The 26,836-nt window shown below is 40.0% G+C and overlaps 1 protein-coding gene across 1 annotated transcript in view; it reads left to right on the top strand.

Moving 5' to 3' along the window:
* LOC136877404 (DNA-directed RNA polymerase II subunit RPB2) overlaps positions 1 to 26,836 on the top strand; it is a 247,864-nt gene that overhangs the window by 106,504 nt on the left and 114,524 nt on the right. Inside the window, exons 12-13 of the mRNA XM_067151413.2 lie at positions 4,948 to 5,183; positions 11,947 to 12,169. Coding sequence (XP_067007514.1) covers positions 4,948 to 5,183; positions 11,947 to 12,169 — 459 coding nt within the window. The remainder of the gene's footprint in view (positions 1 to 4,947; positions 5,184 to 11,946; positions 12,170 to 26,836) is intronic.

The raw sequence follows: 26,836 nt of genomic DNA, 5'->3' as shown, positions 1-26,836 counted from the left end.
TTACATAAGGAGTCGATTGACGGGAGGGAAGGCAGGCAGCTTTTCTTGTTAATTAGTCGTTCAGCGCGACATTGGATTCCTTCTAATTTGTGAAGGTTAGCTGCAGTAGTAGGGTGCTGGGCCGGTAGACCATAGGTTAATATAGGTCTCACTAGTGTCAGGTAAGCCGCTCATGGAGGTTTCTGTGCATAAAACCGAGCACCCTGGAAGCTTTGCATGTCGGTTCCTCTGTTTGTGTGTTCCATTTTAGTTTGTCAGAAATAGTTATTCCTAGCGAATGCATGGCTTTAACTTGCTCATTATGTACATTATTAATGATGTATTTACATTTGCTAGCATTAATGTTGAGACTGTTGAGGTAACGCCACACCGCAATAGTGTCCATGTCCGACTGTAACATCAGACAGTCGTCTGCACATTGTATATCCCTGTACATTACTGTATCATCAGCATACTGGGCGATGGTTGAGGTCACACATTTAGGTACATCAGAGACAAATGCATTAAATAATAAAGGTCCCAAGACTGTGTCTTGACGTACTCCTGAGATTACTTCAACAGTCGAAGATTGAACTCCATCATACACAACATGAGTTCAACCCTCGACAAAATGACCTCAACCATGCCAGTACACTTTCCCCGATGATATTCATCAGTCTTAATTTTAACAAATTCGTTCATGTGGGGTTTGGTCGAAAGCTTTAGCCCAGTCTAAAGCCATGCAGTCTACCTGAACAATTTTAGATTTCTCCAGGGAGAACTGCCACTCATCAATAACCTTTATTAACCCAATCCAGTCTGGGCCTGAATATCCCTAACAAACGTTCTGGACTGGGCATTTCTAAGGATTTGTAAAAGATTATATTTCTGTACCTGTAGGAGATATTTGCATAATTCTTTTTTCTTTGTGCTTGTTTGAGCATCTAGTTTTTAAAATGATGTTTGTTTCATGTCAGCTATCACTTAAGATTTTAAAATTGTTTATATATTATACCATATTTTGTGAATGAAGAAAAATGTCTGACAGATTATTAAGTAAGTACAGTTTTCTGAAATACTGTTATATTTTCCCTGATCACTTGGCATGCTATCAGCTGGAAGGCGAGCAAATGCTGGAGGGAATAATGACTGTGGATGATTCTGGGCCAGGGCGTATGAACCAGAGCTCAAATGTCAGTCTGTATGATGGCAACATGCAAAATCACCATGAAGACACAAGTTCTGGCAAAAATTTTCCCTCACAAAGCCAATGGTCATTGTAGCTTACGGCATCAGAGGCGTTATTTTGTGTCACTTCTTTCCAATTGGCGCAGTGGTGACAGCAGCATACCACAGAACTTTCATGCAGAAACAATTACGTCATGCCATTAGGGACAAATGCCTAGATCTCAGTAATGTCCAGACAATACCAGGCAGCGTGTAGCAGAGGCTGTATGGAGGCAACTACAGCGGTGTGCTGACGTGTCTCTATTTACATGACACATGTACTGAAATGTTAAAGATTTTTATAATATACTTTTTAATACCTACTATTGAAAAGGTGGACTCCTCCTCCTTTAGCCAAAATAAAGCTTGCAGGATAGCAAAATTTTGCAAGAACTGTGTGCAGGTAGCTTATCTGATCTACCTAGACACTGTGAGGTTGCAAGTAAAGTGGAATCTTGTTAGTACGTTTTAGAAGGGATGAAAATATTTCAACTCATAAGCAGGAAGATGTAGATCTGTGATAAAGGTTGCTTTTTCACAGATCTAACTACACTGCAGACAGAAATACACATCCAAAATAGATTGATTTTTCTCTCCCCCCACCTCCCCTCCCCCAAGTTTGCATAAGACTGAATCCTTCATTGTTATAGCCATGTCATCACTCCCAATGAAATGAAATGAAATGTCGTATGGCTTTTAGTGCCGGGATATCCCAGAACGGGTTCGGCTCGCCAGGTTGCAGGTCTTTATATTTGACGCCCGTAGGCGAACTGTGCGTCGTGATGAGGATGAAATGATGATGAAGACAACACATACACCCAGCCCCCGTGCCATTAGAATTAACCAATTAAGGTTAAAATCCCCGACCCGGCCGGGAATCGAACCCGGGACCCTCTGAACCGAAGGCCAGTACGCTGACCGTTCAGCCAACGAGTCGCACATCACTCCCAATGACAAAGGTAGACACAAATTTCCTGCAATTTTCAAACAGTATCCATTGCTTCTATGGCATTTCGGAAATACTACGTAAAAATGAATATGATAAAATTTCAATTCCCCTCAGGGCATTAACAATAATATTGGACAGGTAAACATTGACTGCAAAATTGAACTACTTTAGTGTTATCACGAAGAAAACATAACGGAGTATTCTGAACTTACAGCATTCTACTGCTTGTTCATAACCACTTGACCGAGCTCGATAGCTGCAGTCGCTTAAGTGCGGCCAGTATCCAGTATTCGGGAGATAGTAGGTTCGATCCCCACTGTCGGCAGCCCTGAAAATGGTTTTCCGTGGTTTCCCATTTTCACACCAGGCAAATGCTGGGGCTGTACCTTAATTAAGGCCGCGGCCGCTTCCTTCCCACTCCTAGCCCTTTCCTGTCCCATCGTCGCCGTAAGACCTATCTGTGTCGGTGCGACGTAAAACAACTAGCAAAAAAAAAAAAAAAAATAACCACTTGGTTGCTGTGGAGTGCCATACAGGTTTGTTACATCCCACGGAATCGAGTGCTGGCATGCGATTCCACGCTAATCCAGACACCGCTCGGGCACAACACTACGTGATAAGCTAAACATTTAAACTCCGATGTAACTCGTGCAATTATGCTGACAATAATGAAGATTTTTCATTTAAATAATTTACGGTATTTAAATTTTCATTTGGAACACACAGTGACTCAAATATGCATTAATATTACGTAAACCAAGTGAGTTGGCCGTGCTCGGGAGATAGTGGGATCGAACCCCACTGTCCACAGCCCTGAAGATGGTTTTCCGTGGTTTTCCATTTTCACACCAGGTAAATGCTGGGGCTGTATCTTAATTAAGGCAATGACCCCTTCCTATTCCGTCTTTGCTATAAGACCTATATGTGTCGGTGCGACGTAAAGCAACTTGAAATATTATGTAACTAGCACATATCTAGGTTATGATAGCCGGGCGGTCAGTGAAAATGGCTGGGTGGTGCACCCATTAGAAAGGTCCTAGAGAGAACACTGGTTACTGTAGTATCTGACAGTTTCCTCGCTTTATATTCTACACCTGGTAAATCTACTCAGCATTATTCATGCACAACACCTTACACTCCTGACTTGCGTCTGTATAGTTCAATTTGTCTGGTAGATTATGCAATCATGTGGAAAAAAATAGTTGCCATGACTTATGCCCCAACCCTTGTAGTACACAATTAGTTTCAAACTTAAAGTGATAACATCCAAAAGTGGTTGGATGCAGGTGGATGAGAATATAGAGCAGATCTGAACTTGGTCTGTCATTCGTGTAATGAAAATAAATTATTGAAAGCACCGCAACTAAATATTTGCTTCAAGGACCCAAAATAGGAAAGTTTGAAGGCGCTGAGAAAAGTGGTGGACCACATTATCGAGTAAGAAGCAATGGAATGGCTGTAGACCATCAAATGACGCAGATGAAGGCTCGGGTCATTACAAAAGCATGAAAGGTTGCTGATGATGATGATGCTTGTTGTTTTAAGGGGCCTAACATCGAAGGTCATCGGCCCCAAGCATGAAAGGAATTTTCAGTCGGGAATTACAAGCCAACTGAGAATGGGCTACTCATTTAATGACACATTGCTGATCAAGCCTCAAAAGAACACTCTCTCTGTACAAATGCTCCCAAATGACTATACAGACAAAGTTGAATAGGTAATGAGTGGAAATGGTGCAGAAAATAACTTGAAGATCAAGCAAAGTCAAATGGATGCTTGTAGGAGAAGCATACAATTATGTGGATGGTTTAATTTTCAATGCCCGTTTTGGCTTGTAAATCAAGTAGTGTCTATCTTGTCCATGTCCATGCACTGGGTGATTACTGTACATGACACATCAGTCTGGATACTAACAGGTCTTCTGGATGTCTCTGCTTGTTTCACATCCATGCTGAAATGCTGCTACCGATCTTGCAATGGTTCGGTATGGAAGGGCATTTATTATTCCCCACAGCCTTCCACAAGCTGTCTATGACATTCTTTGGCATTGCGACCCTGGCATGCGGACAGTTTGATGTACGCTCGCTGTGCCTGTCTAGTCACATCCATTCTGCATGGAACCTGACTCGCTACTGCTGTCCCGTTACCATGTGTGTTGTATCTGTTCAGTGCACTGCCATCTTGTATTGTGTCCATGTACTATGAATGTGTCTGGCTCCATGGCTAAATGATTAGCATGCTGGCGTTTGGTCACAGGGGTTCTGGGTTTGATTCTCGGCAGGGCCAGGAATTTTAACCATCATTGGTTAATTTTGCTGGCACGGGGGCTGGGTGTATGTATCATCCTCATCACGATGTGCAGGTCGCCTAGGGCGTCAAATCAAAAGACCTGCACCTGGCGAGCTAAACATGTCCTCGGACATTCCCAGCACGTAAACCATATGGCATTTTTTACTACGAGTGTCATGCTTTCGAGCACATATGATCATTGTATGGTAGCACTGTGCAAATGTGAAGAACAAAGTAGGGTCATGACATTTTTTCTTACTCACTAATATGTTTAAAACGGTACATACTCCAAACTGAATCAGATTTAATTTGGGACAATTTTTACAGATAGTCCATGAAAATAGGAGGCAAAGAAATTTTAGTTTTAGTTTGGAGATTTGCACAGCTCAATGCATCTTGAAATGTACATACATGTTACTTACTGTTTTATCCGTTGTTTTAAGTCCAGTGTTCTGTAATGTTTTTTGTTACTGCCTTTGAGTATGGCTTTGAAATATTTGTAGGTTGGAATTCATCGTGATCCTGAACAACTGATGGCTACTCTCCGTAAATTGCGTCGTCAGATGGACATCATAGTTAGTGAAGTATCTATGATTCGAGACATTCGTGATCGAGAGATAAGAATCTATACTGATGCCGGTCGCATTTGTCGTCCACTGCTCATTGTTGAGAATGGGGCTCTGCTTTTGAAAAAGAGACATATTGATATGTTGAAGGATCGGGATTATAATAATTATGGGTAAGTGCCAGTGTTATTTAAATAAAATGTCATGCTTTTAATTTCTATGATAAGATGGCCTGTTCATTGCTTGGAAGTATCATATATCAGTAATGGATACAATACTTGGAATACTGTTAGTATGTAGGTGTTAATATAAGGAATGATATTCATTGGGATAATCACATTATCACGGTTGTAAAGAAAGGTTGCAGACCTCTTCACATGGTTATGAAGGTATTTAGGGGTTGTAGTAAGGATGTAAATGAGAAGGTGTGTACAAGTCTCTGGGAAGACCCTAGGAGTATGATTCCAGTGTATGAGATCCACACCAGGACTACTTGATACGAGAACAGGAAAAGACCCAAAGGAAAGCACCACGATTTGTTCTGGGTGATTTCTGACAAAGGAGTATTGTTACTAAAATGTTACAAACTTTGGGCTGGGAAGACTTGAGAGTAAGGAGACGAGATGCTTGACTGAGTGGTATGTTCTGAGCTATCACTGGAGAAATGGTATGGAATGACATTATTAGACTAATAATCTCGGATCGAGCTTTTAAAAGTAGGAATGATCATAATATGAAGATAAAGTTGGAATTCAAGAGGACAAATGGAGGCAAGATAAGAAATGAAACTATATGAAAACACACTACAGATCAACCCCCTAAAATAAACCATGGAGAGAAATAGGCTGAAATTGTTCGTCCACGACAAAAGAATGGGACAAGAAAGATTACCAAGAAGAGCTCTGGAATGGACAGAATCTGGAAGAAGACCAATTGGAAGACCACGAACAAGATGGAGGGATCAGGTGGAGGATGATGTAAATTGGAGAGGACTACGATGGGAGACAGTGATGAATGATAGACTGTGGGGAAAATAGAGAAGATTGGAAGAGGCTCTGTGAATGACCTGCATAAGCAGAAATGTTTCAGGAAGAAGAATAAGAAGAAGATTAATTTATAGGATGAGTAAGGGATTGGTATAATTTATCAAGGGAAATGTTTGAATAAATTTCCTAGTTCTTTGAAAATATTTAAGAAAATGCTAGGTAAACAATTGTTCGGGAATCTGCCACCTGACTGACTGACTGACTGACTCAACACCCAGCCTAGACCATTACTGTAAATCTAGAGACATGATGTTTGTAGGATATATTCATGTACATGTGTAAAGGTGTATTAAGAAGTTTAAAAAAAAAATTAAAGAAAAGATTTTAAGTGGTTAACGTGGGGTACATGCAAAATTGTTCTTTTTTCTTTTTTCAGCCCCGTAATAAAATAAAACTTCATTTTTGCATTAAAACATTCTGCATATAAATGTCTAAAATACAATTTCTGCAATTTTAAAATTCAACTTAACAGTGTTTATGGAGGGTTGGACAAGTGCCTGTTCAAAATATACCTTTTTTTAAAACTTTCTCAGCCACAAAATAAAATAGAACAATTTTTGCACTAAAACTTTCTTCGTCTAAATGCTAAAACGAAATTTTCTCATCTTATGAAATTTGACTTGCAAGGTGTACAAAGTGTTAAAATACTGATTCAACAACCAGCCAAGACTATTAGAGATATGAAAATTTAAAGATATGTTCGTATAAATGCATGAAGGTGTGCTAAGAATGGGCTTTTTGCAAACTTTGATTTTGTAGGGTTAAAATGGGATATATTCAAAATACTGGTATAGGTTTTCTTTAAAATTTCCTCAGCTGCAAAATATAATCTTTATTTTTGCTCTAAAATATTCTTCCTATAAATACATAAAATACAATTTGTTCATTTTTTTTTGAAATTTGACTTACAAGGGGTGCAAAGGGTTGAAGAAAAATTTGTCGCAAAATCAGATATGCAGCAAATATTTCATAATGAAATGAGGTGCCATCGCCATTCTTGCTAAGAAATTGTTACCTATACTTTGAGGAGGACTATCTCTTTAATGGCAGCTTAGCCAGGATAATTATAAGAGGGTGCTAGGAGCAACATGCTAATGAAAAGTGGGCACTACATCAATTGCGTTCGACAATACGTCTATTTCAGATGACATCTTTTGATGGTGATCACATTGTAGGAGAAGGTCGTATGCTAACTTTCAAAGTGTAAAGTCATATTTAATATTTACACGGAAGCTTGCTGCTAGATTTTGGAAGAGAAAGCTAACTTTTTATGAATATATTTGGTCAGTGAAGGTGAAAAAGAAGCGTGTCAAAGGTGTTCTAAATATCCCAGTGTTAATGAGGAGTTAGTCAAGCAACTACAACGAGTTGTTCAGTTAAAATAATCATGGGTGAAGCCGTGACGGGTAGTGCTGTTAATGTATAAAAATGCCATTACCATCAGATAAATAGTTTTCCAGGTATATAATTTTAAGTGAGCAGTTCCTAGAGAAGCAGCCAAAAACTTGGACAATATTTACTACAACCAAAAATAAATTAATTATTGAACTTTAAAAAAGATTTGTCTTAAATAGTCTAATGCAGTATCAAACAAGAAAAATATTAATACTTTTGCAATAGATATATTGGTTTGTTTGTAATTAAAGCCTAAAGTTGAGTATCCACAGTAAAAAAGTCCAGCAGTAGATGCCGAGGTGATTAAGTGTTTCAAAGTGTACTACCGCAAGCAGCTGGTGTAAAGGGCTGCATGTGTGTTGGATGCCTGAAAAGAAGTATCAATGAACTGCGATATTCTACAGGTGGTCCACTTTGTTGTGTAAGCATGATTCCACATTTCACCTGCCACAGTCCAAAACCATTTCCATAAAATGTAGCTCTGAAAAAAAGCAGAGACACGAATAACACCAACACCATTACCAAAGAAGTTATCACAGAGGACTGGGAGAAGCTTACACGAACAGATGTTAATTTAGACACTTATGCAGCAGTCGACAGTGAGCTTACCACTTGTGGGGTAGTGCACGTGAAAGAGCTGTGTGACAAGGCTACTGCTACGATTAGCACATGCGCCGTGTAACAGATCACGAACGTTGCAGAAGACTTAAGAAGAAATCAAAACCCCTGCCTATGTTTGCCAAAAGATTAGCTGCCTTTGATAAAATTTTCATGTACTGTACATCTTCACATATGACACAGATGGCAGCAAATTACAGAATGTTTTAAATGTTTGAATGAACATTGTACTTTGTTGAAACAAAACAAAAACAACTGATCATTAATTACTTTTTCACTAGAAAGTGACTATTCTGTGGCTGAAGAAACAGTGCTATATAGTACAGCAGTTTAAGTGATGTTTTTTGTGAGCATGTGGCTATTTCAGTAAGAGCTCTTTTTTGTGTTTTAGTCGTGTTGCTTTTGTTTTTGTGTGTGGTAATTATTTGCTTGTGAGTAGATCTGTTAAGACCTGTGCTTATTTGCTTGCTTTCAGCAATGTTTTTAACTACAGGTAGGTTCAGTTGAATTGCAGTAGTGCAAGCCACATTTCTCACCTGTTTATCAGTTTATTGATAGGAATCAAGGGATATGAAAGAGAATATATCAACCAGAAAGGAACTAGGCAGGGTTGCAGTTTATCCCCATCAATTTTAATGTTTAAATAGAACAGGCAGTAAAGGAAATTAAAGGGACATTTGGAAAAGGGAATCAATGTTCAAGGAGAGGAAATCAGATATTCAATGTTTGTGGATTTTACTTTATCTATGTCTGCAGAATACCTGGAGAAATTTCTGCATGGTATGAATACATTTTTGGGGAAGGAGTAATGATAAATAAATCTAAAAGAGTATGGAATGCAGTCAAGTGAAGTTTGGTGATGCAGTAAATGTTCAATTTTGTGATTGATAAAAGAATGTTATCGTTACATGGATACTAAAATAATGAATTATGCTTGAAATAAAGAGGAGATTATATATTAATATGATTTAGATGTAATTGGTTTCAGAAATGGAAGGTCAACAGTTGAACCTATTTTCATTCTGATTCATAATGAAAAAAAAAAAAAAAAAAAAAAAGCTGGGAATATGGGAAGACTTAGAAAAGGCATACAACACCATCCCCAGAACAGAAGTTTGGGAAAGCCTGACACACAGGGACACTGGCAAGAAACTAATAACAAGGATAAAATCAATATATGGTAACTGTTGCAGCTGTGTGAGAACTGTGGGTAGATCAGAATAGTTTAGAATTGACAATGGGTTAAAACAAGTGTGCTGTGACCTTTACTGTTCATAATGGTGATGGATGACATTGTAAAGGCAACAAGGGAAGATTATAGAGGGGAAAGAATGAATGTAATGGTGTTTGTGGATGATAATGTGATCTTGGGAGAAGATTAAGAGGAGGTACAACAGCTAAATGTACTGAATAGAAGGATTGAACAGTGGGGACTGAGGATTAATGTTGTGAAGAGCAAGACAATGGTGATGATTAGAGAAAGGAAAGGAGCTATTAAAATTTGAGACAAGGAACTGCAAATAGTAGAACACTTCAACTACTTGGGAAGTGAACTGACAGAAAAGGGAAGACTTGATATGGAAATTAGCAGGAGGATACAACTGGGCAGTGTCTTCTACCACCAGGTACGGAATTTATACAGAATTAATATGAAGACTAAAGTAGTAATGTACAACGGGTATTGAAAATCCACAGCCTGTTTCCAGCCATCCGACTGGGTCAGGAATGGAATTAATGAAGCCCCTATCTAGCGGCGAGGGTAGGAATTGTGACGGCTGCCGAAGCCTGTCGCGCTCCTCTGGGGCAATTATTAATGAATGATAGATGAAATGAAATGATTTTGGAGAGTGTTGCTGGAACAAAATATGACAGGGAAAACGGGATTACCTGGAGAAAAACCTGTCCTGCCTCTGCTTTGTCCAGCACAAATCTCACATGAAGTGACCGGGATTTGAACCACAGAACCCAGTGGTGAGAGGCCGGCGCGCTTCCACCTGAGCCACGGAGGCTGTACAGTGGGTATTATTTACCTACAATGACATATGCAGCAGAAACCTGGGCAATGACTCACAGAGGTGAGAGTAGAGTACAAGCAGCTGAAACGAAATTCCTGAGGAGTATGTTACAGAAGACAAGGAGGGATAGGGTGAGAAATGAAGACGTACAAAAATAACTAAATGTGCAAAAACTAACTGACAAACTGGAACAGTACAGATTGAGATGGTTTAGACAGGTCAAGCAAATGAAAGAAGAAAGACTGCCGAGACAAGCACTGGAAAGACAGATGACAGGGAAGAGAGGACAAGGAAGATCAAGATTACGATGGATGGATGGATGGATGGACTCTGTGATGAACAGCATAGGACAACGGAACCTGGACTGGAACACAGTGTTGGATGAGGAATGGTGGAGACAGGACGAAGTGGAGAGGAACCACATTTGCCCCCACCCAATGTCAGCTGAGAAAGGGGAAATGATGGTGGTGGTGGTGGTGGTGGTGGTGGTGGTGATGATGATTCAGATAAGGTATTTAGTAGCATATTTTTGGAAGAGTTGACTTGATCAAAATTGCTTATCTGAAAAAATTTTCACGGGAATGTGACTGTTTCCCAATAAAACTGCATTTAAGGTGTCTTAAGTTTTTTAAATCATGTAATTTATGTAGGATTATAAGATTTTATAATTGAATCATGACTTGTTAAAAGGGCTTAAGTCCAGTTTTTAGCGACTTTGAGTTAAGTATTAATACAGGTCTACAGACCTCAATACAGTGTTATGTTAAAACAACTTTAGTCCTCGAATCCTGCAGCATAATATTGAAGATGCTTTTCTGAGATGAAGTGTTATTAGAATTTATGAAAACAACAATTTCACTGGAAATCATGAAGCATTCTATCCCGCATTCTGAGAAGATAAGCTTCAAACCTACAGAGTACATGAAGTTCAAATATTCTGCAGATATGAAAGGTTGTGTAGTTACTTTTCCATACATCAGCAGCAGTCCTGTTTGTCATACTGTCAGACTTGCACAGCCAGGAGTACAGGCAATAGTTCTTCCGAAGACTTCAGCATACCCACAAGGTAGTGTTTCCATCAACACAAAAAACCTAGCTGGTATGCAACATGTGATACCGAACATTCCTTGTGGTACAGAAGAAGAGACATTTTTACCAGGAGATTCTGTGGTGGAACTATGATGACAGAGGGGGTGATGTTAGTGACGATGACTAATGAAATAATATTGTCACGCTCATGACTTCTCCAGTAGTTAGCCTTCGATGTCTTAATATCATTGAAATGACAACATTTTATACGAACCTAATAAGTACTTTTACCATTTGTAACGTCTGTAAAAAGAGTGTCTATTTCACTTCAATTGTATTAATATTAAAAAACAGACATAATGTAACGATTTACATGTGTATGGTTTCGAACTATGTCATACACTAACAATATTTAAGAATGAATTGTTTAAAGGACTTAAGTCCATGTACTTTAAACACCTTAATCTGTATGTAAAATTGCTTTAAAATTAAAGATCTTATATCCTACATGTTATACATTACAGGTTGAATCATGAGAATAGTGCAATTTACAAGAACAAAATTAACTGATTGATAAATAAAGTTTTTTTGTGTGTCTTAAAATTAGGTTAAAATTAGTCATGATTCAATTATAGATATTTCATTATTGTAATATCCAGCCAAATTGTTGATGGTTTTAATTCATTCCTGGATTCCCAGTTTTCCTATTTTGTACTTTTTTTAAAATCCAAGGTCCCTGAAAACTGAGAATAGAGGTTTCACTCTATTCAGTCTGAGTGGACATGATTGCTCTAGAAACCTCAGTTTCCAATGGGTTGTTGTTGTTGTTCCAGTTGGCAGATGTTGGTGGCACATGGGGTTGTGGAGTACATTGACACTTTAGAGGAGGAGACTGTAATGATTGCTATGTCACCAGATGACTTGCGACAGGATAGAGAGTATGCTTACTGTAGAACATATACTCACTGTGAGATTCATCCAGCTATGATTCTGGGAGTGTGTGCATCTATTATTCCATTCCCGGATCATAACCAAAGTCCCAGGAATACTTACCAGGTTGGTAGATTTCATTGTGTAGAAATATATATATATATGTGTGTGTGTGTGTGTGTGTGTGTGTGTGTGTGTGTGTGTGTGTGTGTGTGTGTGTGTGTGTGTGTGTGTGTGTGTGTGTGTGTGTGTGTGTGTGTGTGTGTGTGTGTGTGTGTGTGTGTGTGTGTGTGTGTGTGTGTGTGTGTGTGTGTGTGTGTGTGTGTGTGTGTGTGTGTGTGTGTGTGTGTGTGTGTGTGTGTGTGACTAAACCCTCCTAGTGCCAGTCAGTAATGCAAAGGTGTGTGTTAAAAGTGCCAGGTAGTTTCTGTGAAGAATGCAGGCTTTCAGGAAAGATGTAATTCCTCTGTTTCCAGAGTTGTTAGATTGAAATTTTGCCTGAAATCTAACTTTCTGTTAATTATTACAGCAATGTAAAATGTATTATTGATTCAAAGAAATAATTACTGCAGAATTTTACATTATGAAAACAAAATTTGTTTAATTTGACTAATATTGAGACCACAAAAACAAAAGTAGAATAAAAATACTGGAATTTGCAAACATGTTATATAAGAAACATATGATACATTTAACTCTTTAAAAAAGTTTTGGTAGGGGTGCCAGATATAAACAAACTGGGGTGTGGCAAAAGCACTGAAGATGTCCATTATTTGTTGTTATTATTATTGTTATTATTATTATTATTATTATTATTATTATTCCCTTTGTGTATCGGCAATAGTGCTGGCCTCCAAATCCCAGAGATTCAAACCTGGCAGATGTAGCTGAATTTTTCGGAGAAAAGCCCATTTGATGATCCATGTCGTATGATGCTGTCATGTAAAAGATCTCGGTGTCACATTTGATGTTTATCCGATAATATTAATTCAAAACTGTCTCTCGATTGTTTACTAAGCATATCTTGGACATCATTGTGATCTAACAAGCACCTGCTACTCATGAATGCTATGCTTGCCTCTGTGGCACGCATTGTGATATGTATAGAAAATAGAATAAATTTTTCAACACGTGTTTGCTTGAACACTTCTCAGTGCTAACAGCTGACAATGCCATTTTTGTCCATAAGGCCTGTTACTCTAAAAATACAATAAAACCTCATTAATTCAAAGTGCTTGGGCTCAAAAATTGGACTGTCATTCCCAAATCTCCAATGCTCTCTTGCCGATTGCATAATAATGTAAAAAAATTATTTTAACCCTATAAAAAACAAAAAAACAGCTGTATAACACAGTATAAAAACAATTTTTATGTGATCTGTAACAAATGCAGTTAAGATTGGGTTAAGTTTTTGTTACCATACGTCACTTACATGCGTACAAGAGTCATTATTACTTAGACATGAAAGGGTCGAAAGTGGCAACAACCAAGGTGAAATTTCTACGAGATTACCATCTTGAGTGCATTTACAATAAGTGTGTCAGGTGGTTGAAGTTAGTGCAGAGATATCTTCCGTAAATTATTTTAATAAATTATTACAGATTTAGGCTGGGAGAAAACGTGAATAATCCACTGTTCATGGAAACATGTTTGCCAGCAATGTTAGCATCAATCATACTTAGCACAGTTCAAATTTCGGTCTTGGATCTCGGCTCTCGTTTACTCGTGAAATCCAGCACTATCCATAGCAGGTAGCTGTTTAACATTGAGACGAGATAGGCCCATGTTGAAAATATCCTTCGTTGCATGTGAGTTTATGATATGCATTACATTTTCTTGTCTTCGCTCGGGATCTGCTATATTAACAGATTTAGTTTGTCCATACACAGAGCTATGGTTCATGGTGTGGGTTACTGTAGTCGCATCCTAGTTTCTGTACCATAGGCAATGGCTGAGTGGCCTAGTAAGTGGTCCTGAGAGTCGGAATACCAGTTGCTAAGGAATGGACTGGGCATCTCGGACATATTCTGAATAATGGGCCTCCTTGTGCTCAGGCAGCTAGGATTATACAATCCACCGGTGGTCCATAACCCATTAGTGAAGAGATCCTCACTTGGACTATGTATAAGTAGGGTAGCATCCTGCTTCATGAATTTACCAAGCTCAGAACATTCTAAGCAAGCCTCGGACTTATGGGAGTAACAGAGTCCCACTCCCATTTGACAGGCGAGGGACTCCTTGGAAACAACTTGGCGAACGAAATGGAATTCGATGGGGAGCTATCAATATTAACGGGGCTTATGGAAGAAAGAAAGTAGAACTGGCTGAGTCAGCAAAGAGGATGCATATGGATGTACTAAGGAGTAAGTGATATTCGGGTAAGGGGAGATAACGAGGAAGAGATAGGAGATTATAAAGTGTACTTGACGGGTGTTAGAAAGGGAAGGGCAGAGTCTGGGGTAGGGCTGTTTATCAGAAATAACATTGCATGCAACATAGTTTCTGTTAGGCACGTAAATGAGCGAATGATGTGGGTAGATTTGGCAGTTGGAGGAATTAGGACAAAAATTGTCTCAATGTATTCACCATGTGCATATGAGGACAAAGTTGACAAGTTTTATGAAGTGAAAAGTTTTATGAGTGACATCGTGGTCAGGGTGAACAGCAAGGATAGAATAGTGCTAATGGGCGATTTCAATGCAAGAGTTGGAAATAGAACTGAAGAATACGAAAGGGTGATTGGTAAATGTGGGGAAGATATGGAAGCTAATGGGAATGAGAAGCGTTTGCTGGACTTGTGTGCTAGTATGGGTTTAGCAGTTACGAATACATTCTTTAAGCATAAGGCTATTCACCGCTACACATGGGAGGCTAGGGGCACCAGATCCATAATAGACTATATCTTAACCGACTTCGAATTCAGGAAATCTGTTCAGAATGTGCGAGTTTTCCGGGGATTTTTCGATGATACAGACCACTACCTGATCTGTAGTGAACTAAGGATCTCTAGGCCTAGGGTAGACAAAGTGAAATCTGTCTGCAAACGAATAAGGGTAGAAAATCTCCAGGAAAGGAAATTAGACAGAAGTACATGGATATGATCAGTGAGAAGTTTCGAACAGTAGACAGTAAGCAGGTTCAGGATATAGAAAGAGAATGGGTGGCATACACGGATGCTGTAGTATAAACAGCAAGGGAATGCCTAGGAACAACTGTGTGTAAAGATGGGAAAAGGCAAACATCTTGGTGGAATGATGAAGTGAGAGCAGCTTGTAAACGTAAAAAGAAAGCTTATAAGAAATGGCTCCAAACAAGGGCCGAGGCAGACAGGGATTTGTACATAGATGAATGAAACAGAGCGAAACAAATAGTTGTTGAATCGAAAAAGAAGTCTTGGGAAAATTTTGGTAATAACCTGGAAAGGCTAGGTCAAGCAGCAGGGAAACCTTTCTGGACAATAATAAAGAATCTTAGGAACAGAGGGGGAAAAGGAAATGAACAGTGTTTTGAGAAATTCATGTGAATTTATAATAGATCCCAGGGAATCTGTGGAGAGGTGGAGGGAATATTTTGAACATCTTCTCAACGTAAAAGGAGATCTTCCTGGTGGTGTTGCGAACAGCCAAGCTCATGGGGAGGAGGAAAATGATGATGGTGATTACGCTTGAGGAAGTGGAGAGGATGGTAATTAAACTCCTATTGTCATAAAGCAGTAGGAATAGATTAAATTAGACCTGAGATGGTGAAGTATAGTGGGAAGGCAGGAATGAAATGGCTTGATAGAGTAGTAAGATTAGCATGGAGTGTTGGTAAGGTACCTTCAGATTGGACAAAAGCAGTAATTGCACCTATCTATAAGCAAGGGAACAGGAAGAATTGCAACCACTATCAAGGTATCTCATTGATTAGTATATGAGGCAAAGTATTCACTGGCATCTTGTAACGGAGGGTGCGATCAGTCGTTGAGAGGAAGTTGGATGAAAACCAGTGTGGTTTCAGACCACAGAGGTGCTGTCAGGATCAGATTTTCAGTATGCACCAGGTAATTGAAAAATGCTACAAGAGGAATAGGCAGTTGTGTTTATGTTTTGTAGATCTAGAGAAAGCATATGACAGGATACCGAGGGAAAAGATGTTCGCCACACTGGGGGACTATGGAATTAAAATTAGATTATTAAATTCAATCAAAGGCATTTATGTTGACAATTGGGCTTCAGTGAGAATTGATGGTAAAATGAGTTCTTGGTTCAAGGTATTTACAGGAGTTGGACAAGGCTGTAATCTTTCATCTCTGCTGTTTGTGGTTTACATGGATCATCTGCTGAAAGGTAAAAAATAGTTAGGTGGAAATGTAGTAAGCAGTCTAGCCTATGCTGACGACTTGGTCTTAATGGCAGATTGTGCTGAAAGCCTGCAGTCTAATATCTTGCAACTTGAAAATAGGTGCAATGAGTATGGTATGAAAATAAGCCTTTCGAAGACTAAATTGATGTCAGTAGGTAAGAAATTCAACAGAATTGAATGTCAGATTGGTGGTACAAAGCTAGAACAGGTCGATAATTTCAAGTATTTAGGTTGTGTGTTCTCCCAGGATGGTAATATAGTAAGATTGAATCAAGGTATAGTAAAGCTAATGCAGTGAGCCCGCAGTTGCAAGCAACAGTATTGTGTAAGAAGGAAGTCACTGAGCTCGATAGCTGCAGTTACTTATGTGCGGCCAGTATCCAGTATTCGGGAGATAGTAGATTTGAACCCCACTGTCGTCAGCCCTGAAGGTGGTTTTCCGTGGTTTCCCATTTTCACACCAGGCAAATGTTGGGGTTGTACCTTAATTAAGCCCATGGCCGCTTCCTTCCCACTCCTAGCCCTTCCCTGTCCCATCGTCGCCATAAGACCTATCTGTGTCAGTGCAACGTAAAGCAACTAGCAAAAAAAAAAAAAAAAAGCAGAAGAAGGAAGTCAGCTCTCAGGCGAAACTATCTTTACATCGGTCTGTTTTCAGACCAACTTTGCTTTACGGGAGCGAAAGCTGGGTGGACTCAGGATATCTTATTCATAAGTTAGAAGTAACCGACATGAATGTAGCGAGAATGATTGTTGGTACAAACAGGTAGGAACAATGGCACGAGGGCACTTGGAATGAGGAGATAAAAGCTAATTTAGGAATGAACTTGATGGATGAAGCTGTACGCATAAACGGACTTCGGTGGTGGGGTCATGTGAGGCGAATGGAGGAGGATAGGTTACCTAGGAGAATAATGGACTCTGTTATGGAGGGTAAGAGGAGTAGAGGGAGACAGAGATGATGATTGTTAGACTCAGTTTCTAACGATTTAAAGATAAGAGGTAGCCTATTGAACTAAATGAGGCCACGGCACTTGTTACAAATAGAGGATTGTGGCGACGTTTAGTAAATTCACAGAGGCCTGCAGACTGAATGCTGAAGTGCATACCAGTCTTTAACCCCTTGAAGGTTACAGCGCAATATATTGCGTGTCGGAATTTGAAGTGATGTATCTCCGTAACTGTATGTCTTTGGACAACGATTGAAAAACAGATAGCTCCCTACATCTGTTGGCTATATTTTGAAGTCGTTAGGTTATTGCTATCACCACGGGGAGTGCTGGAAATGAAATGTTTTTCAGCGGATGTCTTCAGCTTTAGCGAGTCAATTGCAAACAGTTGAACATGGCTGCGCAAAGTCGAACTGACTTGCTTACAAACGACGATACAGTTCGTGAAATTCTTATGAATACTGAAAATGATTGTTCAGTGTTTGAAGACAGTGAAGAAGATGATGTAGGAGGTATATCTGGAAATAATTCAAGTGGCGAAGACTTAAATGAAAGTGAGGATGAGTTCTTACAGCCGCCACGTCCGAAGCACACGGGAACGTAAATAAAGCGCCTAGTAATCACAAGAGTTTGGGAAGACGAGACTATAACTAACCAATTCACGCCAACCACTTTAGCTTCGATGGCAGTAAGTCAGGAATTCAGAATGTTTCACAGACGAAAAATTCTTCAGAAATTGACATTTTCAAAAAATTGTTGTCCGCCTCTGTGGTGTAGTGGTTAGTGTGATTAGCTGCCAACCCTAGAGGCCCGGGTTCGATTCCCGGCTCTGCCACGAAATTTGAAGAGTGGTACGAGGGCTGGAACGTGTTCCACTCATCCTCGGGGGTCAATTGAGTAGGTGTGGGTTCGATTCCCACCTCAGCCATCCTGGAAGTGGTTTTCCGTGGTTTCCCACTTCTCCTCCAGGCAAATGCCGGGATGGTACCTAACTTAAGGCCGTGGTCGCTTCCTTCCCTCTTCCTTGCCTATCCTTTCCAATCTTCCCATCCCCCACCAAGGCCCCTGTTCAGCATAGCAGGTGAGGCCTCCTGGGCGAGTTACTGGTCATTCTCCCCAGTTGTATCCCCCGACCCAATGTCTCACATTCCAGGACACTGCCCTTGAGATGGTAGAGGTGGGGTCCCTCGTTGAATCTGAGGGAAAACCAACCCTGGAGGGTAAACTGCTTAAGTAAGCAAGTAAAAAATTGTTCCAATTACCTTGTTTTGAGGATTATCTTGCCAAAAAACATCACTAAAATGATGTTTCACAATTTTTGTGCTCAAACTAGTTCTTTGATGTCTTATTAACATACTTGTTAAATTCATTCGTTTCTTTAAAATATAATGCCTCTTGAGGGTTGTTTTGCAAACATGTGCAATAACCTAAATTTTTGGGTGTGCAGTGGACTAAGAAACCTGACTCTCAAAGGGTGAATGATAATGTATGTATGTATGTATGTACACACAGCTTGCGATGCTATGTTATTTCGCTTTTTAAATGTTTGGAGCTGTCCATTCAAACACTGGAATTCCATCCTCAGCCCCAATGCTAATTCATTCGCTTTAACTTTTGAAACTACGCAATGAAGTGGAATGTTATTTTGGACATGCCTAAACCACTCCACCAGATAATCCTCCAAGTGCAAATGCTTGGCACCTTGAATTCTCATTTTTGATCAATAATCTGTCCCTTTTCACTTGAGCTTCAATACTCTCCTGAAGTTTTAAATACCGGGCGAGTTGGCCGTGCGCGTAGAGGCGCGCGGCTGTGAGCTTGCATCCGGGAGATAGTAGGTTCGAATCCCACTATCGGCAGACCTGAAGATGGTTTTCCGTGGTTTCCCATTTTCACACCAGGCAAATGCTGGGGCTGTACCTTAATTAAGGCCACGGCCGCTTCCTTCCAACTCCTAGCCCTTCCCTGTCCCATCGTCGCCATAAGACCTATCTGTGTCGGTGCGACGTAAAGCCCCTAGCAAAAAAGAAGTTTTAAATGACACACAGTTACACCTGCAATAAAAATTTAAATAAAAATAACCCAACACTAAACTTACATCATATACAGTATTTTCATTCAAAATTTATTTCCTTTTAAACTTCAAACAGAACAACGAATCAGTTCATGCTCGTTTCACTCCACTTTAATTTCTGTTATGTGCCATATAGAACAAGTGTACATTATCTTTACTCATAGAGAAGTTTGGACGATAGAGTGCTGGCCTTCTGAGCCCGACTTGACAGGTTTGATCCTGGCTTGGTCCGGTGGTATTTGAAGGTGTTCAAATACATGAGCCTTGTGTTGGTAGATAAATTGGCGCCTGAAAGTACAGTACTCCTGTGGGACAAAATTCCGGCACATTGCTGTCTCCAAAAATGTAGAAGTGTTAGTGGGACATAAAAACTATTATTATTATTATTATTATTATTATTATTGTTGTTGTTGTTGTTGTTGTTGTTGTTGTTATTATTATTATTATTATTATTATTATTATTATTATTATTATTATTATTATTGCTATTTGCTTTATGTCGCACCAACATAGATAGGTCCTATGGCGACTATGGGATAGGAAAGGCCTAGGAATGGGAAGGAAGTGGCCGTGGCCTTAATCAAGGTACAGCCCCAGCATTTGCCTGGTGTGAAAATGGGGAAACCACGGAAAACCATCTTCAGTGTTGCCGACAGTGGGACTTGAATCCACTATCTTCCGATTTCTGGATACTGGACGCACTTAAGCAACTGCAGGTATCGAGCTCCGTTTATTATTGTTGTTGTTGTTGTTGTTGTTGTTGTTTGTTGAGAATATTCATATGACTCTGGCTGAGCCACCATCGAGTAGCACCACCTACACACTACAGATTCTTTTTCCATTCTGACAAGTCACGATTGTAACCTCTATGTCTACTGTTTTCACTGTATCTATCTGTAATTTACATGTGTATTATATAGTGTCATTCTAATATAAACTTTACTGACATTACTTTCTGAAACATCGTGCATTTTCGACTATTATTATTATTATTATTATTATTATTATTATTATTATTATTATTATTATTAATCACTTTTACTTGCACTTTGGAGATAATCTGCGCTCTATAAAAACACAAGATGTCTGAAGCAGCTGATTACAGTACGGTATTGACTAAGAAGGAAACCTTTGCTTGTGGTGCTGACAAACAGTTTGCATCAGCAATGAAAGATCTGATGATGAGTATTATGTGAGAAAATAGTAGTTTATCAATGATTTTTTAATTAAAAAAAAAACATTTTCCATTTATGTAACTGGTGCAATCCTTCAATACAGATCATGACGTACGTCTTCTTGAAATAGATCAGAAATTCTATCATTTCCCTCAAAACTGCCTGGCGAACAATGGGAATGAACGTAAGACTTAGTATCTTACCAAATGCTTGCTTTATGGTATCATCATTGGGATTACTATACACACCCTGGAGTCCTAATTGGTATATTTTCTGCCAGGCACTCTGCTCCAGGTGAAAAGAACAGAGCCTCAAGTGTATCACATGGGAAGATATTTTTAAATGCTCGGATAATACTCATTTCAAAATTGGATATGACAACAGGTGGTTGTGGAATATCCCAGCTTGCAATCCTAGCACTTCTCTATAGTTGCTTCAAGTACATCTCCCTGTGATGCTGTGATTTTATTGGGCATTAAGACATAGACAAAAGGAAATGGGTTACCTGTATGCTACCCATAATCCATTACATTTGTGCAAAGCGTTTGGGTGGAATACGGAAAGTTCAATCGATGTACCATGTTGTTGATTGGGATAGTTTGACCCAAACACCAGTTTATGGTCAAATTCATCTTCATTACTGTCCCACTCATCAAAAGTGTCATGAAACCAAGAGTTCTCTACTCGTTACTGTATATTCACAGGTAATATCTAAAGGATCACTTAATGATTTGGGGTTTCCAAGGAAAATGGCATTGTTGCCTTTTGTTAATATTCCTCCTCAAGGATTCTTGTTCAGGAAGAAATGCTAGTACTCCCAATGCACTCTGTCCAACTTGATGTAATCACAAAGACGCACACAAAATGCTGTCACTTGCATACGCTGTTTTTATTTACAGTTATTTACATGTTGCACATCAATAAACCACCATTTTGAAGAATGCCTATCGTGAAGCATAAGAAGAAGATTGCACCAGAGGCATGTCAACTACCAACTCAGCAAAACCAATTCACATACTTCAAACACTCGCTAGCACAACTTCTACACAAGTCCCATCAAAACAACTCCTGTTACACATTAACTCAGCTCCACCATCGAGCCTGTCTCTTTATATATGTTGCCTGGCCAGGTTTTTGGAAGGATATTACACAACATATCTTCTCGTAAATTCTAGAGTGCCTAATGGCCTAGTTATAATTGTACCGGGCGGTACACCTCTACACCGTTTATTTAAAAGTTGCGCCAGTTGAAACTCCTCTTCTGGAGGAAGGTTGAACTTTATCTACTCTATTAATTCTCTACTTTCTCAGAAGATGTCACCACGTGGAAAATTTTGAGTTTTTGAACTGTGTCACTTTTGATGTGTTTTTGTTTCGCTTGAAGTAAGAAGTGTGAACTTTCTCTTCTAGAGGACACTACTGAAGATCAACAATAGCGCACCCTAGTGCGGAGTCAAAGAACTATTTTGTTGGAGAAATTTTTATTTCAAAAGTTTGTTTCTTGTTAAATTTCTTTCTGTTATTGTTTAAGTTGGCTGTATACCCCTCTTTTTCCCCTTGTTTAAGATTTATCCAATCCCGAATTTCTTTTAGTAATTTCTGACCAATCTGGTGTATCTTCCCCCAACTTGTATCTGTTGCGGGGTCCTATCCAATAAAAACATTGTGGGCGGGTGTTTTCATTCCCCTAATGCCTAGAAACTTCCGCGAGAGTATATAAACTGCTGATTTTAGGGTCTCCGGGCCACTTCTGTTCCATCTTTCAGTGTATTAAGTACATAGCAGGAGGCGGGAAGCGCCTCTTTCCTCGGCGGCGGTCAACAATAAGGTAATGGCCGATTAATAAATTCTTTCTTTTCTTGCTCAGCAGTTTAACTTTCGGGGCGGGTTCTAAGCGTTCAACCATGTAACCTTTTCCTAAAATGTAAAAACAACTGGTATCTATTCTATTTTAAAACGACATATCGGGATAGAGAGTGCTTAACCCTCTCGAGCTCCCACTCACATCGTCTTGAGGTGAACTTATTCTCTCAACCTATTCTTCCGTAATGTAATGTAAATTGCTATTAAGTCACCTCTGTAGTATGGGATTAGCCCTTGTAATAACGGCCTAGTGCCAAAGTAGGTTTTAAAATCAAAGTGTATTAGGAGTGCAAGTTCGCCTCCTCTCAAATTGTTTTAGAGGTCATTCAATTAACCTGCTTTTCATTTAATAGACCTCAGTAGATTGGGTATTTTACCCCTGTGTTTATGTCCGTTGAGGACAACTTGAAGGTGGAGTTTGGTGTGGCCTAGGAGAGGCTTAAATTAAAGAGCGTGTGGCTCTTTTGGAAACGGAGTATTGTATGCCTCGAGGAGGCTTTACTGTGTAATTTGGAGCAAGTGCTCCAGGGTTTGATTGGGGTCTTCTGCCCCTTTGTTAAAATTTGTATATCGGAAAGTTGGGCTAGTTGCTCAAAAATTGTGAACTCAGGGCTCGAAGCCCAAACTCTGTAATCCCTGTAATTGTACATTTCAAATTGTGTTTCGGCTACTAAGTACCTGTTCTTTGTTATTACTTAATATTGAAAAGGAAATATAACCTTGTTAACTTTTACATTAACTTTGATTCCGTAGTTTGAGACCCATTCACGCCCGCACCTTCTTACACCTCTACCTACCACCAAAATTCGGTAACAAGTGGTAGCAGAGCGTGGTTGAATGGGTCTCAATTTAGCCCCTTTTGACGGCTAAACATTGTTTGTTCCGAACTCTAACCATTTTCTCAGTTGCTGGATTTTTTTGATTTTTTCCAAGTTGTTCTGTCATCATGCCCGGCCCTCGCGATGTTCTCCTTCTTAACTATTTGCGCAAGGAGGAGTTGATCTATGAATTGACTATTAGAAATGTACAATCTGCAGGCACGGTTGCAGTAGACACTAACAAGCTTAGAGAGTCCCTTGATTTGCCCATTTCCATCCCCAATTTGGGAGAGAAAGAAATTGACGACTCTCTTTCCACGATCGCGGAGAATATTACTGGGCTAGCTTCTGTAGTTAGTTTTTTTGATGAAAATGATCCGTCTCCAAATCAAATTAAGCGTGTGCAAGGCAGGCTATATCATTTTTCGAATAGGGTTAACGATCTGTTGTCTCTAAAACTGAATGACGTTCAGAGGAAGGAAGCTAGTACGCTCCTGGAAAATATTTCCGAGTTATCTAGTAAGGTCACTCAATTGTTAACTGGGGAAGTTCCTCCCAAATCTGATCAACCCACCATAGTGAATCCAGGTAGTGAGGAAGCGCCTCCCAAGGGAGAAGTTAATAGGATAACCGTTGCTGCTCAAACTATCCCTGCCCCATTGGACAACGGATCTGAACGTCGTGCATCATTGAGTAACATCCGTTCTGAATTGACTTCCTTGCCATTGAAACCTTTACCTACTATGTCACCCGGATTTAGTAGCTTGCCTCATCCATTGGCAATGTTGCTCAGAGGTATATCCAAGTTTTCTGTTAATACCACCAGTGACGTAATTTCATTTTTAAGATTTCTAGTGGAATTTCAGGATCATGCCCTTGTTTTTTCTCTGTCTCCATGTCAAATCTTGCAAATTATCTATCCGTATGCTATTGGTATTCTCTCCGACAAAATAGTAAGAGCCATAGCTGAACAGTCATCTATTGAAGATTTTCATGCACACTTGCTTGCAAACTTTATTCCCGCCCGCGCGAGGTCATCTCTGATTCAAAAGTACTATTATCGAGTACAGAGGTTGGATGAAAACTTGGCTGATTTCATACAAGACATTAAGTTTTATACCAGGGTGTTTGCTCTTCACTTCCCTGAGGATCAAATTGTACAAGCTATTGTGGAAGGCATTTCACCATCTTATAGGTCATACTTGTGTTTTGCGGCGTGCCCGCAAACTTTCTCTGAACTTGAAGCGTTGGCCGTCTCAGCGGAAGGAGTTAGATACGCCGATTCTTTGCGTGTAGCGAAAGAACCCCCGCCTTCCTTTAGTAACACTCGGCCTCCACCTCGCCGACCAGTCACGCCCCGTAAATGTTATGCTTGCGGGTCGCCTGACCATCTTCGCAATAAATGTCCATTAGTCAAAAGTAGTAGGGCAAATAATGGAGCTGGTTCAGCACAAGGCTGTTTTAAATGTGGGGCCTTCTCACATATCGCCAAGAATTGCCCAAACTCAAATAGCACCCCCTCCTGCTCAACTTCTGGTGCAAATTCCACCTATGCCAATAATAAAAAGTGACTAGTGGCTTCGGCTGAGTCGACTAATCAATCTTCCCGAGACTCAGCCCCTAGTAAACAGATTGTAAATGCCGAGAACGATCAGCCTTCAAGTTCATCTTTTGAATGCCCTAAAGAATGTCTTAGGATTGCGGCGGATACCCCCGCACCTGTTCCTTTTCTTAAGATTGAGGTAAATAACGAGCCTATAACAGCTCTCTTAGATTCAGGTAGTGTTTGTTCGATTATTGCGGCTGAATGGTACTCTAAATTGAAAACGGTTTGTAAACTTCCTGACTATGTCTCTTCTCCTGTTCAATACGTGTCGGCTAATTCATCTCCATTAGAAATTCTAGGTTCCTTACTGGTCAAAATTCGTGTTTTTAAGTTTACATGGAAAGTTAAATTGTTTGTGGCCAAGCAATTGTCTTGCCCCATTATATTGGGAGCTGACTTTATTTCTCACACTGGTCTTGTGCTCGATCTGCAGTCTAGGTCGTGCACATTCAAATTTGCTTCTAGTTGTAAAATCCCACTATTAAAGTGTAATTCTGTGTCATGTTCTTCTATTTCGCCTATCCAGGATGAGATGTTCTTAGACCTTAGACATCTACCTGAGGAGCAGGCTGATAGTATTCGCAAACTGTGTCAGTCGTTTCCCGAGGTGTTCTCTGATACTCTTGGTGTCACTGACCTTATTGAATACAAAATTGAGGTTACGGATTCGATTCCTGTCCGTTTTCCACCGTATAGGCTATCTCCACCTAAAATGAAGGCTCTGAAGGAAATCATCGATCAGATGTTGAAGGACGGTATTATTAGGCCCTCTAAGTCAGCGTATTCTTCGCCTATTTTTCTAGTACCGAAACCCCAAGGAGGTTTCAGGCCTGTCATTGATTACAGGGCTCTCAATCGGAAGGTGGTGTTACAATCTGTGCCCCTTCCCGACCTTCATTCTTGTTTTTCATGGTTTCGTAAGGCCAAGTTCTTCACCATCTTGGACTTAAATCAGGCCTATAATCAAATTCCCCTTGCCGAAGAGTCTAAACACCTTACAGCGTTTGCCACGGACTGGAATTTATATGAATACAACCGCGTACCTTTCGGGCTCCCCACGGGGGCAGCTGTACTCACTAGGCTACTAGATAGGGTCTTCTCCGACATCAAATTTGAGTACTTATATCACTACTTGGATGATGTCGTCGTATTTTCAGAGACCTTTGTAGAACATCTTGATCATTTGCGTGAAGTTCTCGATCGCCTTCGTAAGGCTGGGTTAACGGTTAAGTTGTCCAAGGTTGCCTTTGCTAAGCCCTCTATGTCTTTCCTAGGGCATATTGTGTCACCCGATGGTGTAGCAGTCGATCATTCTAGAACACAGGCCATCCGTGATTTCAAACCTCCCAAGGACATTAAAGGCATCGCCAGGTTCATTGGTATGGTGAATTTCTTCAGGAAGTTTATTCCTAACTTCGCTAATAGAGCGGCGCCCTTAAATCTTCTTCGTAGGAAAGGCATCAAATTCGAGTGGGGACCCTCTGAACAAGCCGCTTTTGAAGACCTTAAATTAGCACTTTGTAATGCCCCTGTACTTGCTATGCCTGATTTCTCGAAGAAATTCATCGTCCAAACCGACGCGTCGTCGTCAGCGGTAGCTGCAGTCCTTCTTCAAGAGACTGAACTAGGGAGGCGCCCCATCGCCTATGCGTCTAGGACATTGTCGGCTCAAGAAGCCAAGTATTCCATCTATGAGCTCGAAGGTTTGGCAGTCTTATTCGCCTTAGAGAAGTTCCGTCTCTATCTGGAACATGTCAAATTCGACCTGGAGACCGATAATCAAGCCCTAAGCTGGGTCTTAGGTAGGCCGCGTCGTACTGGTCGTATAGCCCGCTGGGCTATTCGTATTTCCGCCTTCCAGTTTGATGTTAGACATATCAGAGGTACCGAAAATGTTGTTGCTGATGGACTCAGCCGTATGTTTCATAACGACGTAGAGACCCACGAACCGGTCGACAGTTCA

The sequence above is a fragment of the Anabrus simplex genome, chromosome 7, assembly GCF_040414725.1.
Source record: "Anabrus simplex isolate iqAnaSimp1 chromosome 7, ASM4041472v1, whole genome shotgun sequence".
NCBI lineage: Eukaryota > Metazoa > Arthropoda > Insecta > Orthoptera > Tettigoniidae > Anabrus > Anabrus simplex.
The sequence above is the reverse complement of the archived record's forward strand: the minus strand, read 5'-3'. Positions and strand labels throughout refer to the sequence as shown.